At 39.1% G+C, this 15,084-nt stretch overlaps 4 protein-coding genes across 5 annotated transcripts; 3 read left to right on the top strand and 1 right to left on the bottom strand.

Annotated features, from left to right (window-relative positions):
- Positions 1–80: 80 nt before the first annotated feature.
- On the bottom strand, positions 81–4,250 carry LOC17882490 (probable disease resistance protein At5g04720). Its single transcript, XM_006287022.2, has 6 exons — positions 4,194–4,250; positions 2,542–3,455; positions 1,972–2,333; positions 1,534–1,889; positions 1,236–1,441; positions 81–1,140 (listed from the first exon to the last, which is right to left on the bottom strand). The coding sequence occupies exons 2-6, from the start codon at positions 3,224–3,226 to the stop codon at positions 311–313; spliced, it is 2,439 nt and encodes an 812-aa protein (XP_006287084.1). The 5' UTR covers positions 3,227–3,455; positions 4,194–4,250; the 3' UTR covers positions 81–310.
- LOC17881258 (probable aspartyl aminopeptidase) lies at positions 4,138–7,410 on the top strand. The gene is made up of 9 exons (XM_006287424.2): positions 4,138–4,478; positions 4,573–4,708; positions 4,900–5,172; positions 5,292–5,439; positions 5,652–5,891; positions 6,085–6,217; positions 6,363–6,544; positions 6,737–6,849; positions 6,963–7,410. The coding sequence occupies exons 1-9, from the start codon at positions 4,223–4,225 to the stop codon at positions 7,069–7,071; spliced, it is 1,590 nt and encodes a 529-aa protein (XP_006287486.1). The 5' UTR covers positions 4,138–4,222; the 3' UTR covers positions 7,072–7,410.
- Positions 7,411–8,266: 856 nt separating this feature from the next.
- On the top strand, positions 8,267–11,060 carry LOC17881933. The gene is made up of 7 exons (XM_023781893.1): positions 8,267–8,471; positions 8,816–9,307; positions 9,395–9,547; positions 9,649–9,708; positions 9,813–9,857; positions 9,941–10,371; positions 10,455–11,060. Exons 1-7 carry the CDS (start codon positions 8,267–8,269, stop codon positions 11,058–11,060), a joined length of 1,992 nt encoding a protein of 663 aa, XP_023637661.1.
- A 681-nt stretch (positions 11,061–11,741) lies between these two features.
- LOC17881201 lies at positions 11,742–14,366 on the top strand. Of its 2 annotated transcripts, none has more exons than XM_023781456.1 (7): positions 11,742–11,955; positions 12,042–12,491; positions 12,625–12,777; positions 12,867–12,926; positions 13,006–13,050; positions 13,117–13,547; positions 13,624–14,366. In XM_023781456.1, the coding sequence occupies exons 1-7, from the start codon at positions 11,742–11,744 to the stop codon at positions 14,230–14,232; spliced, it is 1,962 nt and encodes a 653-aa protein (XP_023637224.1). In that variant the 3' UTR covers positions 14,233–14,366. The 2 variants fall into 2 exon arrangements, with proteins under 2 accessions (XP_023637224.1, XP_006287208.2); XM_006287146.2 differs by having other exon boundaries at positions 12,042–12,533.
- The last annotated feature ends 718 nt before the right edge of the window (positions 14,367–15,084 follow it).

Genomic DNA, 15,084 nt, shown 5'->3' with positions numbered 1-15,084 from the left:
AATGGAGAGGTGTTTGTGTATTTTAGTCCCAAGTCTGTGCGGAGATGCCACAAGTCCAACATGTTTTTTACATCATTATGTAAATTTAACATTTAATTTTTTTTTTTATATAACTTTTCAAATACAATTTTTTTCTTGGTCACAAAACCTACTCTATATTACAGGTTAAAAATCTGGAATGATCCTAACATAAATCCAACTTATATGAAAATCGCAAAGCAAATAAATATTATACAAGAAATTGCTACATATAAGCAATGAATTATTTAGACACAACATGGTTCAAAAGGCTCGGAGGGAGAAGCATTGCCTATTCGTCGAGCCAATCCAGGCTGAAAGACTTTTCAGCGGCTTCAACACGAAGTCCTGGAACCGCCTTCTCCACCTCTTCCCACATCCACAAAGCCTCGCTATCGCATATTACATGGCGTAGAGAAGTCAATGAAACTGCAGATCTCGGTATGCTCAGTAAGCTGCATTCTCTCATGTCCATCTTCTCAAGTGTCCTTACTTTTCCTATCTCTTCTGGAAGAGAACTCAGGCTGACACATTGAGAGATGTCTACGTACTTTAGTCTTGGCAGCGCACAGATTTCTACAGGCAGAGATTTCAGCTCCGGGCAAGCGTATAGCCTCAGAAGTTGAAGGGCTTTTAGCTTACTCAGATGCTTAGGCAATTCCTTGATGCGGGGACAATTTGTTATGCTGATGGAGTTGAGAGAGGTGATTCCACAGATGGTGGAAGGTAGTTCCACAAGATCACCACAATGATCTATTGTGAGATCAGTCAGTTTTGGGAAGACTTGGGCAATGTCTACTTCAGTCTGATCAAAGCTATTATTGATCTTGCATAGGATCAGAGATAGCTTGTGGAGGTTTTTCAAGGGAACCGTACTGCTAGAGAGTTCAGGGACATGAACCCTCTCAAGCCATAGACTCTTCAGCCTGGCCATATTGGTAAAGATTGAGAAGTCATGTAGACGAGCTGGAGACATACCGTTGTTTATAATCACGAGCGCCCTAAGCTTGCCCATCCTAGCAATGAAAGGAGGCAATACATATTTCTCAGAAGAAAAGTTTAAGATCAAAACTTCAGCCTTAGGGAGTTCCATGTCAAACCAATCCATCTCAGTCATTTCTCCTGTAAAGGAAAAACAGAAATCCATATCAAAACTTATGTTTCTAGTGACAAACCGAAATAATTTATTAGAAGATCGTTGTGTAACGAATTCTTACCTGTGTGAATGGAAACTATCCGAGCATTGTATGGCTCATCATTGCTTCTCTCCCATTCTCTGGGAAGCTCTGACTCTCTTTTTGGCATCAACAACCGCTCTCGTCTATTCAATATCCCACGATTGCTAAGACGAAGTGCTACATCTCTTAGAACATCATGCTGCGTCACAAAAATGTCATAGTAGCTAGTGTACATAGCGCCAAACCTGCAAAATTATCCATGGTAAATTAGTTAAGACGATAAAAAACGTAGAAGTGGCTACAAGAAAAGAGATCATAAAGAGTGCTATAGAAATACCTTGGATCTTTCACGAGAGTAAGAAGATTCCTGTTTGCTAAATCAACAATAACAGCAAAAGCAGTTGTGTCCTCGAGATCATGCAACTCAACCAACACGTTTATGAGAACATCAAGAGGGATCTTCTTGTCTTCAGGGAAAGCACCGAGTTCCAAGAAACAGTCTCTGGTTTTAAGGTCTAGATTTTCTAAAGTTGCTTGGATTTGAGCAAACACCCTACTCTCGTGAGTTTCATCAGCAGGTTCACCCTTTGATAACCTCGTGACTGCACCTTCCCAATATTTTTCAGGTTGGTTTTTCAATGAAGCACCAATAACTTTCAGAGACAAAGGTAGACCTTTACACTCCCCAACAACCTACCAAAAAGAGTCAATATGAGTATTGAAAGTAGAAAGAATATAACTGCTATGCATGTGTCACTTGTAGCAGACCCAGTACCTGCTTGACCAAACTTTTGCTGAATCCTAGCGGGACTGATTTCTGGTTGAAAGCAGAGAGACAGAACAGAGACGTTGCTTCATCTTCGTTTAGTAACTCTACATCATAGGTGGTTCTAGTATCCGCGAGTTTAGACCGTGAGACCACAAGAGTTGAGTATCCAGGAATAGTGAACATCAGCTGGTCCAGAGATTCCCTTGTCCAAACATCATCAAGGATCACTAGCTTCCGTGTCGATTCCGGCAGGGTATCACCAACGTCAACATCATAACCAGTAAGAAATCCCCAAATACGTGATCTCAGCTCCTCAAGATTGGGAGATTGTGATACAATCAGAAACAAAACCCGGTCCCCAAAGTGGCCTGTAAAAGCCGGAAATAAGAGCCTTTATAGCATCAATCTATGACTCTGCTTCACCAGTGTTTAATATCAAGAACTCAACTCATCAACTCAACAATAGTCTACTTGAGATGACATAATCGAACATATACATACAAAACCTGCCATCAAGTACCACTACAAAGATGTACCAAACAATTAAAACTAAATCAGAGACATAGTCCTATTTACCTCGAACGTCCTCGTCCCGCTCAATCTCTCTGGCAAGTGTGGTTTTCCCTGAACCACTCATCCCTGAGATCCCAACAAGTCGAGCTTCATCACTGGATTTAAACAACATCTCCTTCACTTTCCTCTTCCCCAATTCCAATCCCACCCCCAAGTTTTCGAAACCACCATCATCAGTCACAGTCTCCATGGTAGCCTCGGCCGTCTTCAACACCTCCCGCATCGATTCACTTCCCCTGATCTTCATAGAACCAAGCTTCTCAGTCAAGCTATCGCAACTCCTATCAATCCGATCCAAGCGCACTTCAGCATCGACCCGGAGATGATGAACGTCAGCGAGAATATGGAGAGGCAAGCCCTGAATGAATCTGGAGATCTTCTTCTCAAGATCTTCCATCTTCTTGGCATGGTACAGCTGACGAACCATGTTCCAACGGTGACATTTAAGAACCTTATCGGTGAGCTTCTTGCACTTGTCTAAAGTCTCAGAGAACATACGCAATTGAACCTGGCGATGCTCACTCACCTCCACGCCGCTGTAGAGGATCTCCTTGATGTTTGGTTTAACGTTGTCGATCATGATTGCGAGATTCTCCGCGACGCTTCTGCACCTGAAGGCTTTCTTTGACACAGCAAAGAGCTGCTTCACGAGCTCCGTCACAACTTCGCCGCCCACAAGTTCTGCCATGTGTATGCCGATGGGGAGAGAGAGAGAGAGAGGGAGAGAGATGAGTGGAGAAGCAATGAGCAAGGCGTAGTGAAGTAAGTAAAGAGAACACGTTGGATCCACCACTCAATACTCATGCGAAGCTTCGTCGGAAGTTGCCTTTTTTGAGTCTCCGGAGACTTCACAATAGAGAAAGACTTTTTTTGGCAAAAGTGGAAGAGGCCAAAACAATGCCACGTCATCATCTCACCTTCAGGATTTAATTAAATAATTGTCTTTGATTAATGAAAACCCTTTCTTCTTCATTTTTTTTATTTTTTTAATATGTACAGTAAAACCTCTATAAATTAATACTCGATAAATTAATAATCTCTATAAATTAATAAATTTTTCCGGTCCCAAGTCGGGACCAGTGTAATTTTAGACATATTTCGATAAAATAATAAGATAATAATTTTTTTGAAAATCCTTTGTAAATATATGGTCCCAACAATATTATAAATTAATAATTAGGTAAATTTTTCAAAATATATGCATATATAGACACATTAGTTTTTGTTATAGTTTATTTCTAATATTTTACTATATCAAAAATAGTTAGCATTTTCTTTCAAGACATAATAATTATTATTTTCTTTGTAATTGATTATATAAAATATTAATTCTCATGATTAAATTTTATTTTAATTATTTTTTTGAAAAAACTTTCCAAATTAGGAAAATCTCTCTATAAATTAATAATTATTAATTTATCGATAAATTAAAATCTCTATAAATTAATAAATTTTCATAGTCCCAACATTATTAATTTATAGAGGTTTTACTGTATTCTTTTTATTAATTGTTGCCTTTTCCTTTTTTCCTTTTCTTCTTTTTTCCTTTTTTTGCTTTTATGGCCAAACAGTGAAAAGGTAAAAGAAAATAAATGATGATAGAGCAGATGGCTACAGTTAAAAATAAAACAGAGTTTAGGAGATTAGAGTCAGACCTCATCTTCACAATCCGGAGGCAGTTTTAATGGCGGCCGTCGTAGCTCGTCTTCCACTAACCCATTCTCTTCCCTCCAAATTCAATCCTTCCTTTGTCTTCCCTCCACCTCGCTCCTTTCCTACTTATCTTCATCGCTCTCCCTTTCGCTCTTTCTCCTCCGTCTCTCCAATCCTCTGCTCCTCTCAGGATGATTCGAGGTCGCTCGGGAGTGACTCTAATGCTTCGATTGTCGGGGATCTTCTTGATTATCTTAATGAATCATGGACACAGTTTCACGCCACTGGTAAATTGTAGTCCACTTTCAAAAATTGTGTTTTTTCGGTTTTCAATTGCATTGACGACTCTGATTGATCTTTTTCTTTTTTTTTTGCTTGCAGCTGAGGCGAAGAGACAACTTTTGGCTGCTGGTTTTGATCTCCTCAGTGAAAACGAGGATTGGAAGCTGAAACCTGGTGGCCGTTACTTCTTTACACGAAACATGTCCTGTTTGGTTGCTTTTGCTGTCGGAGATAAGTAAGTTTTTCCAATTCAGTTATGTGTCCGTGGTACATGATTGGTTTGGATATGATCTTTATTAGTAGAATAGTGAATCCTGGAACTAATTCATGCTTGAATAGTTGATGGGTTCTTCACAAAATCTCTTCTTTTTTTAGATTCCTTATTTGTTGGGTTCAGGGAACCTATATTTGTTCCTCATTTTGTAGGTATGTTCCTGGTAACGGTTTTCATGCCATAGCTGCTCACACTGATAGCCCCTGTCTTAAACTTAAGCCGAAGTCTGCTTCATCTAAGTCTGGCTATCTGATGGTGAATGTTCAGACTTATGGAGGTGGTTTGTGGCACACATGGTTTGATCGAGATTTGAGTGTTGCAGGGAGAGCAATTGTAAGAGCCAGTGATGGCTCGTTTGTTCACAGGCTTGTCAAAGTGAAAAGGCCATTACTTAGAGTGCCCACTTTGGCCATTCATCTTGATCGGTAAACTTCTTTTACGGGCTTTTCTAGTTGTGTTGTCGACTAATTCATTTGCTATCGAGTGAAAGTATACTAGTTCTGAAGCTCACTCATGCTGTTTTTTTTATTCTTGTTTTGTTTAGCACAGTGAATAGTGATGGATTTAAACCAAATTTGGAAACCCAACTAGTTCCACTACTGGCAACGAAACCAGATGAATCCTCAGCAGATTCCAAGGACAAAAATTTATCTTCATCCTCCAAAGATGCTCATCATCCACTACTCATGCAGGTATGACATAATTAGGTTAGTCACTTGAGTCCTTCCTAATCCTCTGCATTGTTTCTTAGCGTAGCTCTTAGAAAGATTTGGATTTAGTGTTGCAATTTTTTTTATCATTGCCAACATTTTTGGGTTTATCGTCATTAATTTCTCTGAATTTCTGATGTGGGTGGTAACTGAAATATCCGAAAATAACTCAAAGCTTCCTGATCGTGTTGCAGATTTTGTCAGATGATCTGGATTGTAAGGTTGAGGATATAGTGAGTCTTGAGTTAAATATCTGTGACACCCAACCTAGCTGCCTGGGAGGAGCGAACAATGAATTCATATTCTCTGGAAGACTAGATAATCTTGCATCAAGTTTCTGTGCTTTGAGAGCTCTCATTGATTCATGTGAATCATCGGGAAGCCTGTCGACGGAACATGATATAAGGATGATAGCTTTATTTGACAACGAGGAGGTACCTTTTCCCTATAAGATATTGATACTTATTAGGTTGGTTCTAACCGAGGAAGTTATTAGCAGCATAATTATCCTAAAAATTGTTGAATAAAAGAGGACTTCCATAACCTTTTTGCTTTAAGCTGGTGATGTGGTTAAAACATCTGAGCCTGATTGTATAAATTCTTCTTAAAAATGTTTTGTTTCAATAGGTAGGTTCTGATTCATGTCAAGGTGCAGGGGCACCCACTATGTTTCAAGCAATGAGACGGATTGTGAGTTCCCTAGGCAATAAGCAAGTCACTGAATGTACATTTGACCGTGCTATCCGAAAATCTTTTCTTGGTACGCACATTCTACTTTTCCAGTTATTTATGCGTATGCAATCTCTGGAATTTTTGTAAGACAGTGGTAAAAAGTTTCGGATGTTTTTCTATCTCTAAGTTTCTAGTTTCTACTGAAACTTATGTATCTGCTCTTTTGGTTGCAGTGTCTGCAGACATGGCTCATGGAGTGCACCCTAACTTTGCAGATAAGCATGAAGAGAACCACCGTCCTCAACTACACAAGGGTCTGGTAATCAAACATAACGCAAATCAACGCTATGCAACCAGTGGAGTCACTTCTTTTCTTTTCAAAGAAGTAGCAAAGCTCCATGATCTTCCAATACAGGTTGGGTGTTCTTCTTAATGTTAAGTCCTAGTAGTGAACACTATAAAGGGAAAAGTTTATGTCTCTACCTTCATTATCCTTCTGTTTGAACCGGTTTATCTGAGGTTCTTGTGGTTTACACGTAATAGATCTTCCAGATTGCTCTACACTAATCAGCCCATATTGACAATCAGATTATTGCTATTCGTGCAGGAGTTTGTGGTGAGGAACGATATGGGATGTGGTTCAACGATAGGACCTATATTGGCTTCAGGAATCGGGATTCGAACAGTTGATTGTGGGATAGCTCAGCTTTCTATGCATAGGTACGTTAACTACTGCTAAAATATTTTTAACAACTCTTTCACAGGTTTCGAAATGAAACTAGGTTAGACTAGACCTCAGCTTATGGTTTATGAACCTGTTACTTGTGAGACAGTGTAAGAGAGATATGTGGAACAGACGATATAGACATAGCGTACAGACATTTCAAGGCGTTTTATGAATCTTTCTCAAGCGTAGACAGGAAGCTCATGGTGGATGAGTAGCTCCAGGGAATTTGTAATCGCTAGGCAACAAAATGCAGTGCTGCAATATGTCCCCTCTTCGTTGGTCCTCAGTCTCACAATTAGTACAGAACCTAGAGAAGGAGGGAGACGAATACTCTTCGTTGGTGCCAACTTGTCTAACCGACCTAGACCTAGTAGTTCTTTAGTCTCGCTGTATTTTTTTGTTTTTTTTTTTTCCCTCAAATTGAATTTTATGGTCGAGTCCTCCTCTATGGCTCTATTTGTCGACGAAGTTACATTCTGATGATATTCAATCTCCTCCATATTTTGGATTTAAATATCCAATCCATTGAGTAGGATTAGACCGAGTATAAAACATTTATTTGTTTACACAGCCTAAAATCCTAATAAATTTACATAGCCACGTAATTGTGGAAAATTTTAATTTCTGTAGCTCTTTTAATCTTTTAATTTTTTTTTTCGTGTATCACATTTTATTTATATTTTTGGTTTAATCGTGTATCACATTTAGCCCAATGTCTTCTTTTTTTAATAAATAAAACAGCATAATTAAGTTCTTATAAAACTGAAAATCATCAGCATAACACTTTTTTGCATATCTATGAAAGAAAGAGAAAAACAAAGAAAGAAAACTTACTGAATAAAAAAAAAAAAGGAAATTGGGATAAATGTGATAGATGAAAAAAAAGAAAAGTAATTGTATAGATTACTCATATCCTTCTCATTGTTAATAGAATTGTAGGCTACCAATAACACTAGAAAGTAGAAACTGTGCAAGAAGCTACGTATTTGCATATAGAAGACCTTTATACTATATATATGTTCTTTTCTAAGAGAAAAAAAAAAAGGAAGAAGATAATGATTAGTAACTATGAAAAGCATATATTACGTAAGACAGAGCAACCAAAATAAATGCTTTGATTTGGAACCTTGACAAATAAGCTTTGCTTTTCTTTTTAGTAACAGAAAAGCTTTCCAAATAAATTAATGCGTAACCAAGCAAAGGATATATTCTTATGTAAGATCAGTAATGAGGATGAAAATACTGAAGATTGTATGTTACAGTTATGCTTTACATATACGTGGTAACGTGGACACATGAGACACCAACGTAACATATACTTCAAAATTCAAACATCTATATATGTACACTATTACCTCTAGTTGTCTTGATTTTTTATCATTTCTTCGGGTTAGTGTATGAAAATTTGATATGGCAATGAGTTCTAGCCACTTAGACGCAACTTCGAAGGAAACATTCCGGAGGAGCCCTTTCAAATTCGCTACTACAAAGGTTCCTCATGCTGGCCTAGCCGACAGTATAAAAGAACAAGTGTCTGAAGACGAAGGTCCAAGTGATCCCTTCAATATCCAAATTCCGTTCATCGAATCAGCTCTTCCCGCATCTCGGCTTCGTAGTACGAGTTCTTAACTTCTTATACTATTCTTTTTCTTTTTTTTTGCTATGAATGTTAATATCATTAGAATCAAAATGTTTGGCTTTGCAGAGTAGGATCCTTTAGGAATACTTATACTATTATCAACTAAGCAGTCGCCTATAACTATAAGCAAGTTACAAGGATAGATCAAAGGTCTCAATTTCGAACTTCGTGATCGAGTACTAGGGTATTCACATTGTATCTTAAGATAATATTTTTAGGTGAATGTACATAGAGCGGGAATACTGAGTTATTCGTATAGCGTGATCGCGATAAGTATATATATATTTATGGTGTGTATGTATATCATGTTGTTGATGCAGGAAAGATTACGAATGTATATTATGAGTATATACAATTAAGTGAAGGAATAAGCCAAGGTCGTCTAGATGTCGTGAAGGACTTCTTGAACCGTCGTCCGGACGCAGTGGGCGAATGGATAAACCTTTACGAGACGCCATTGTTTAAGGCTTGCGCATGTGGGAAAACAGAGATTGTTAAAGAGCTATTGAGTCGTATGACACCTGAACAAATACTTCCCAAGATGAGCCAAAACGCTTCGTACCACACGCCTCTCACTGTCGTTGCGGTTAGTGGAAACATGGAGATTGCTGAAGCCTTAGTAGCTAAGAACCCTAAGCTTCTAGAGATACCTGGAATCAATGGGCAGATTCCGGTTGTGGTTGCGGTTGAGAACACACATATGGAGATGTCTCGCTATCTTTACACCAAAACTCCAGTTCGGGTGTTACTTGAAGAAGATGCGTATCACGGTTCTCTGCTCTTCCTCAATGCCATCTACTATAATATGCTCGGTAAGCGGTTACTTAGACCTCACGGGACCCCTGTTTTATGCGGTTTTGATAATGATTTCATGATTTGTTTTTAATTCATACAATTAGACATCGCGTTGGATCTGTTCAACATGAGCAGACTCTTAGCCGTCACAAAACACTCTCAAATCGAGTCTATTCCCATCATCGTCTTGGCTTCAAAACCAGATCTTTTCCTCGGTGGCTGCTATCTGGGACCATTATCACGTTTCATCTACTCTTGTCCGTGCTAATCTAAGACCTCTTCGCTACAAAGATCAATCATTTTTTTTCTTATAGATTCCCTTTTGATCCAAACTTTCTTCCCTTCTCTCACTTGCTAGGGTTACAGGTAAAGCTGTCAACTCTGTCACAGCCTTCTCGTTCAAACAGAGATAATCAGAGTAAGTTCTTCCGCATACATAAAGTCAGATAAAAACTCTTATAAAGTTCTTCCGTATCTATAAAGTTTATCGAAAAGTGATAAAATTTGCGATTTGTTTCCCAGATACTCTGATAGGGAAACTGCTCAGAGGTCTTTCAAAATGGACTGGTAATATTAGCTTTTCATCTCAAGAATACAGTTATTCGATAGGATTCACATGAACATTGAATCTGAATTGAGTAATGTTTTAGGAATAGATGTAGTGTACCGACTTAAGGTCATGCATCTACAAGCCAGTAAGCTTTTACTGGGAATGTCAGAAGAAACATTGGCCTTGGGGATGAAGGAACGTTCTGAGACAGTGAATAACGCTTTACTCTTTGCAGTAAGATACGGGAATGTAGATTTCTTGGTGGAGATGATCAAGAACAACTCCGAGCTTCTATGGTCCACAAGAACAATCTCGAACGCTACTATGTTTCTCTTGGCCGTAGAGTACAGACAAGAGAAGGTGTTTAGTCTCCTCTACGGTCTGGACGATAGGAAGCACCTTTTACTCGGCGACTTGGACGCTGAAGGCAATAGTGTGTTTCATCTCGCAGGATATCTTTCTAATACTTCCAAGCTCTCTACCATCGTTGGCGCAACTTTGCAGATGCAACGCGAGTTACAATGGTTCAGGGTTCGCTATATTTCTCTCTGCTCTGTCGAACATGACCAAAACAGAAGAAAACCTTGTCTAAAAGTCTGGCTTTCATAATGCAGGAAGTGGAAAGTATCATACCGGAGAAGGAGAAGGAGAGACTGAACTTTGAGGACAAAACACCGTTGGATATATTCACAGAAGAGCACGAAGCATTGCGACAACAAGCCGAGAAATGGATGAAAGATACGGCCATGTCTTGCAGCTTAGTGGCGGCTCTCATCGTCACGGTCACTTTCGCGGCAGTCTTCACTGTCCCTGGAGGCATCGACGACAATGCACGTGGTAGACCGTTTCAACTACATAAACGGCAGTTCATCATATTCGTCGTCTCCGATTTGATCTCCTGCTTCGCCGCATGCACGTCCGTCCTCATCTTCCTCGGGATACTCACAGCGAGATACTCCTTTGATGATTTCTTGTTCTCTCTGCCTTCGAAAATGATAGCTGGACTTTCCATACTGTTCGTCTCAATCGCGGCGATGCTTATCGCATTCTTGTCGGCGCTATTCACTACCTTTGACAAGAAATGGATCGTTGCTCCGACGATCCTTCTCGCGTGTTTACCAGTGCTGCTCTTCGTTAAGCTTCAGTATCCTCTCCTCAAAGAGATGATCCTCTCAACTTACAAAGGAATCTTCAACAGAAATATGAAATGTTGGTTGTAATTTTTAAAAGATCTTATAATGGTTTTTTGCTTGTGCTTTGACGGTTCTTTTTTACTTTTTAATTTTGTTATATATACAGACAATTTAGCGTTTGACAAAGTATCATTGTATAGACGCAAGGACGCCGTTCTAGGCTAGCTCGCTTTTCTTGGGATTCAAGTAAGGAAAACCCTAGACACTGTGCAAGCTAAATCGACCAAAAGAAATACTTGGAAGCTTGACAATTAAAATTCTTTTAATTATTCGAATTCATATTTTCATGTATATATATAGAATAACCTTAATTTTAATAAATATCCTAAACTATATATATTTTTAATTAACAAAAATTTGCTATTTCAACAAATTATTTTGTTTTCTCTTTGTAAGAAAAGGTACATGCTTGAAATATCATTTAGTTTATGTGAGATTTTGAATTTCTACTAACTTAGGGTATTCTAGCAAACTTCCATAAATAATGAGTTACCAAGCAAAGGATATATTCGTATATAAGATCAATCAAAGAATAGGATAGGAAAAAAAAAACCAAAGATTGCATGTTAACGTTAATTATGCCTTGCATATACGTACAGACAACCACATATAGTTCTCATTTTTTATATATATCCTCCTGTTACCTCTGGTTGTGAATTGTTTATATATTTTCTATATTCTGTTAGGGTTGGTCTAACAAAATATAATATGGCAATGAGTTCTAGTTACTTAGACACAACTTCGAAGGAAACATTCCGAAGGAGCCCTTTTAAATTCGCCAATACAAAGGTTCCTCATGCTGGCCTAGGCGACAGCATCTCTCCTATAAAAGAAGAGGTTCCTGAAGAAGATGTTCTTAATGATCCCGTCAATATTCAGATTCCGTTCATCGAATCAGCTCTTTCCGCATCTCGGCTTCGCGGTAAGAGTACTTCTCATACCATTCTCAACTAATCAATTGCCTTCGCCGTAAGAGTTACATATCATCTTGTTGTTCATATATATTAGGAAGGAATACGAACGTATACTATGAGTATATACAATTAAGTCAAGGAATTAGCCAAGGTCGTGTAGAAGTCGTGAAGGACTTCTTGAACAGCCACCCAGACGCAGTGGACGAATGGATAAACCTTTACGAGACGCCATTGTTAAAGGCTTGTGCGTGTGGGAAACCCGAGATTGTTAAAGAGCTTTTGCGACGTATGACACCTGAACAAATGCTTCCCAAGATGAGCCAAAACGCTTCGTACCACACGCCTCTCACTGTCATTGCGGTTAGTGGAAACATGGAGATTGCTGAAGCCTTAGTAGCCAAGAACCCTAAGCTTCTAGAGATTCCTGGAATCAATGGGCAGATTCCGGTTGTGGTTGCGGTTGAGAACACGCAGATGGAGATGGCTCGCTATCTTTACACCAGAACTCCGGTTAAAGTGTTACTTGACGATGATGGGTATCACGGTTCCTTGCTCTTTCTTAATGCCATCTTCTATAAAATGCTCGGTAAGCGGTTTCTTGGACTTGAAGTAAGCCATGTATGTTTTAGGCGGTTTTGATAATGATTTCTTGATTTGTTTTTAATTCATGCAATTAGACATCGCGTTGGATCTGTTCAACATGAGCAGACGCTTAGCTGTCACAAAACACTTGCAAATTGAGTCGATTCCCATCATTGTCTTGGCTTCAAAGCCAGATCTTTTTCCTGGTGGCTGCTATCTTGGACCATTGACACGTTTCATCTACTCTTGTCTGTACTAATCTAAAACCTCATCGTTACAAAGATTAATCATTTTGTTATTATCCTTTGCTTCAACTCATCTGTCTCTCACTTCCTAGGGATACAAGTAAAGCTGCCAACTCTTCCAGAGCCTTCTCGTTCAAACAAAGATCATCAGAGTAAGTTCTTCCATCAACTTCATCAAAAGTCTCTATATTCCTCTGAAGTAAGTGATAAAATTTTCTCTTTGTTTCTTAGATACTTTGATGAGGAATCTGCTCAAAGGTCTCTCCAAATGGACCGGTAAGTATTAGGTATTTCAAAAAGGATTCACAATGAATTTTTAATCTAAATCGAGTGATGTTTCAGGAGTAGATGAAGTGTACCGACTTAAGGTCATGCATCTACAAGCCAAGAAGCTTCTACTGGGAATATCAGAAGAAACATTGGCCTTAGGATTAAAGGAACGTTCCGAGACAGTGGATGAGGCTTTACTCTTTGCAGTAAGGTTTGGGAATGTGGATTTCTTGGTGGAGATGATCAAGAACAACTCCGAGCTTCTATGGTCCACGAGAACAAGCTCGAGCAGTACTCTGTTTCTCTTGGCCGTTGAGTTTAGGCAAGAGAAGGTGTTTAGTCTCCTCTACGGTCTGGACGACAGGAAATACTTGTTGCTCGCCGACAAAGACTGTGAAGGCAATGGTGTGCTTCATCTCGCCGGCTTTCCTTCTCCTCCTTCTAAGCTCTCCAGTGTCGTTGGCGCACCTTTGCAGCTGCAGCGCGAGTTACAATGGTTCAAGGTTTGCTCTGTTTCTCTCATTCATATCAAAAACAGAGGAACAGAAGTCTAACATGTTTTGGCCCTTTAAAATGCAGGAAGTGGAGAGAATCGCACCGGAGATCGAGAAGGAGAGAGTAAACACAGAAGAGCAAACACCGATCGAGATATTCACAAAGGAGCACCGATCATTGCGAGAAGAAGCCGAGAAATGGATGAAAGATACGGCTATGTCTTGCAGCTTAGTCGCGGCTCTCATCGTCACGGTCACCTTCGCGGCGGTCTTCACCGTCCCTGGTGGCACCGACGACAGTTCAAAAGGTAAACCTTTCCACCGATATGATCGGAAATTCATCACCTTCGTGGTATCCGATTTGATCTCCTGCTTCTCCGCTTGCACGTCCGTCCTCATCTTCCTCGGGATACTAACCGCAAGATACTCCTTCGACGATTTCTTGGTCTCGCTGCCAACGAAGATGATTGCCGGACTTTCGACATTGTTCATCTCGATTGCGGCGATGCTAATGGCGTTCTCTTCCGCGCTATTCACGATGCTTGACGATAAATGGATCGTTCCTCCGACGATCCTTCTTGCTTGTTTACCGGCGCTGTTGTTTGTTTTGCTTCAGTATCCTCTCCTCAAGGAAATGATATTCTCAACTTACGGCAAAGGAATCTTCGACAGAAACATGAAATGTTGGGCCTAACTTAATATAGTGATGGGCCTAACTTATGACATTGATGTGCCTTACTCGAAATATTTGTAGACAATACCTTTCTCTTCTTATGAGGTTCCACATAAAAAAAAGTAATGCTTTTTCTTGAAAATAAATACAAACTCTTGGACCGGTCCATTAAAGATTATGACATATGCGAATGAAACATCTTAATATATGTGTACAGAAAAATAGAGTTTTGGGTTATTCCAAGCTGACTTCCAATGAGATTTCATCGTAATTGTAATCAGATAATTGTTAATTGTTACGATTGCATCTTCTTCTCTCATGATTTGCTTTGTATCTGATTTATAATGTATGAATCAATTCAGTATTGACTATATAAAAACAAATGTGTAAGTTTGTTAGATCTTTGACAATATTGATGTGATTTATATTTCCCCACTTATATCAAAGTGGTGATGGCAATTGACAAGGATCATATATAAGATGCAGATCGTGAATCATGTAAGATATGTTCTGTTTTCTCTGGATCAAAGCTAAGTCTGAAATGTTACCGTTTTTTGCAATTTGATTAGGCCAAGCTGTTTAAGTAAGGAAATTCGAGCATTGTGGTTCAATTTTTCTTGTCATGTTGATTTCATTTTACGCTGAAAAGAGTTCTGTTTTGTTGTTAAGATGAGTCTGTTTCTCTTTGTACTGTGTCTGTTAATTGCAACGTATAACCAGAAGCTGTTACGAAGACTGTGTCTCAAAGTTGGGAAAGAAAACGAGTTTTATGGCTGACTGAAACCGCAGAAACGGCCAAGGCCTCAAAGGAAAGAAGCAAGAAATAATCTCATATTCTCTATTTATTACTCTGTTTTTATTTTGACAGGAGAT

Source organism: Capsella rubella, unplaced genomic scaffold, assembly GCF_000375325.1.
Source record: "Capsella rubella cultivar Monte Gargano unplaced genomic scaffold, Caprub1_0 scaffold_6, whole genome shotgun sequence".
NCBI classification, from domain to species: domain Eukaryota; kingdom Viridiplantae; phylum Streptophyta; class Magnoliopsida; order Brassicales; family Brassicaceae; genus Capsella; species Capsella rubella.
Note: the sequence above shows the minus strand (reverse complement) of the source record. Positions and strands in the feature narration are given on the sequence as shown.

What these genes read in the sequence shown, in the direction of transcription:
- LOC17882490 (XM_006287022.2), bottom strand. Translation starts at nt 3,226, where the DNA reads ATGGCAGAACTTGTGGGCGGCGAAGTTGTGACGGAGCTCGTGAAGCAG. An exon ending in GCGGGACGAGGACGTTCGAG is followed by an intron (nt 2,334 to 2,541) that starts GTAAATAGGACT and finishes CGGCTTTTACAG; the next exon opens with GCCACTTTGGGGACCGGGTT. An exon ending in ACTCTCGTGAAAGATCCAAG is followed by an intron (nt 1,442 to 1,533) that starts GTATTTCTATAG and finishes ATAATTTTGCAG; the next exon opens with GTTTGGCGCTATGTACACTA.
- LOC17881258 (XM_006287424.2), top strand. Translation starts at nt 4,223, where the DNA reads ATGGCGGCCGTCGTAGCTCGTCTTCCACTAACCCATTCTCTTCCCTCC. An exon ending in ATCATCCACTACTCATGCAG is followed by an intron (nt 5,440 to 5,651) that starts GTATGACATAAT and finishes ATCGTGTTGCAG; the next exon opens with ATTTTGTCAGATGATCTGGA. An exon ending in GCTCAGCTTTCTATGCATAG is followed by an intron (nt 6,850 to 6,962) that starts GTACGTTAACTA and finishes CTTGTGAGACAG; the next exon opens with TGTAAGAGAGATATGTGGAA.
- LOC17881933 (XM_023781893.1), top strand. Translation starts at nt 8,267, where the DNA reads ATGGCAATGAGTTCTAGCCACTTAGACGCAACTTCGAAGGAAACATTC. An exon ending in TCCCGCATCTCGGCTTCGTA is followed by an intron (nt 8,472 to 8,815) that starts GTACGAGTTCTT and finishes TTGTTGATGCAG; the next exon opens with GAAAGATTACGAATGTATAT. An exon ending in TTCAAACAGAGATAATCAGA is followed by an intron (nt 9,709 to 9,812) that starts GTAAGTTCTTCC and finishes TTTGTTTCCCAG; the next exon opens with ATACTCTGATAGGGAAACTG.
- LOC17881201 (XM_006287146.2), top strand. Translation starts at nt 11,742, where the DNA reads ATGGCAATGAGTTCTAGTTACTTAGACACAACTTCGAAGGAAACATTC. An exon ending in TTCCGCATCTCGGCTTCGCG is followed by an intron (nt 11,956 to 12,041) that starts GTAAGAGTACTT and finishes CATATATATTAG; the next exon opens with GAAGGAATACGAACGTATAC. An exon ending in CATCTTCTATAAAATGCTCG is followed by an intron (nt 12,534 to 12,624) that starts GTAAGCGGTTTC and finishes TCATGCAATTAG; the next exon opens with ACATCGCGTTGGATCTGTTC.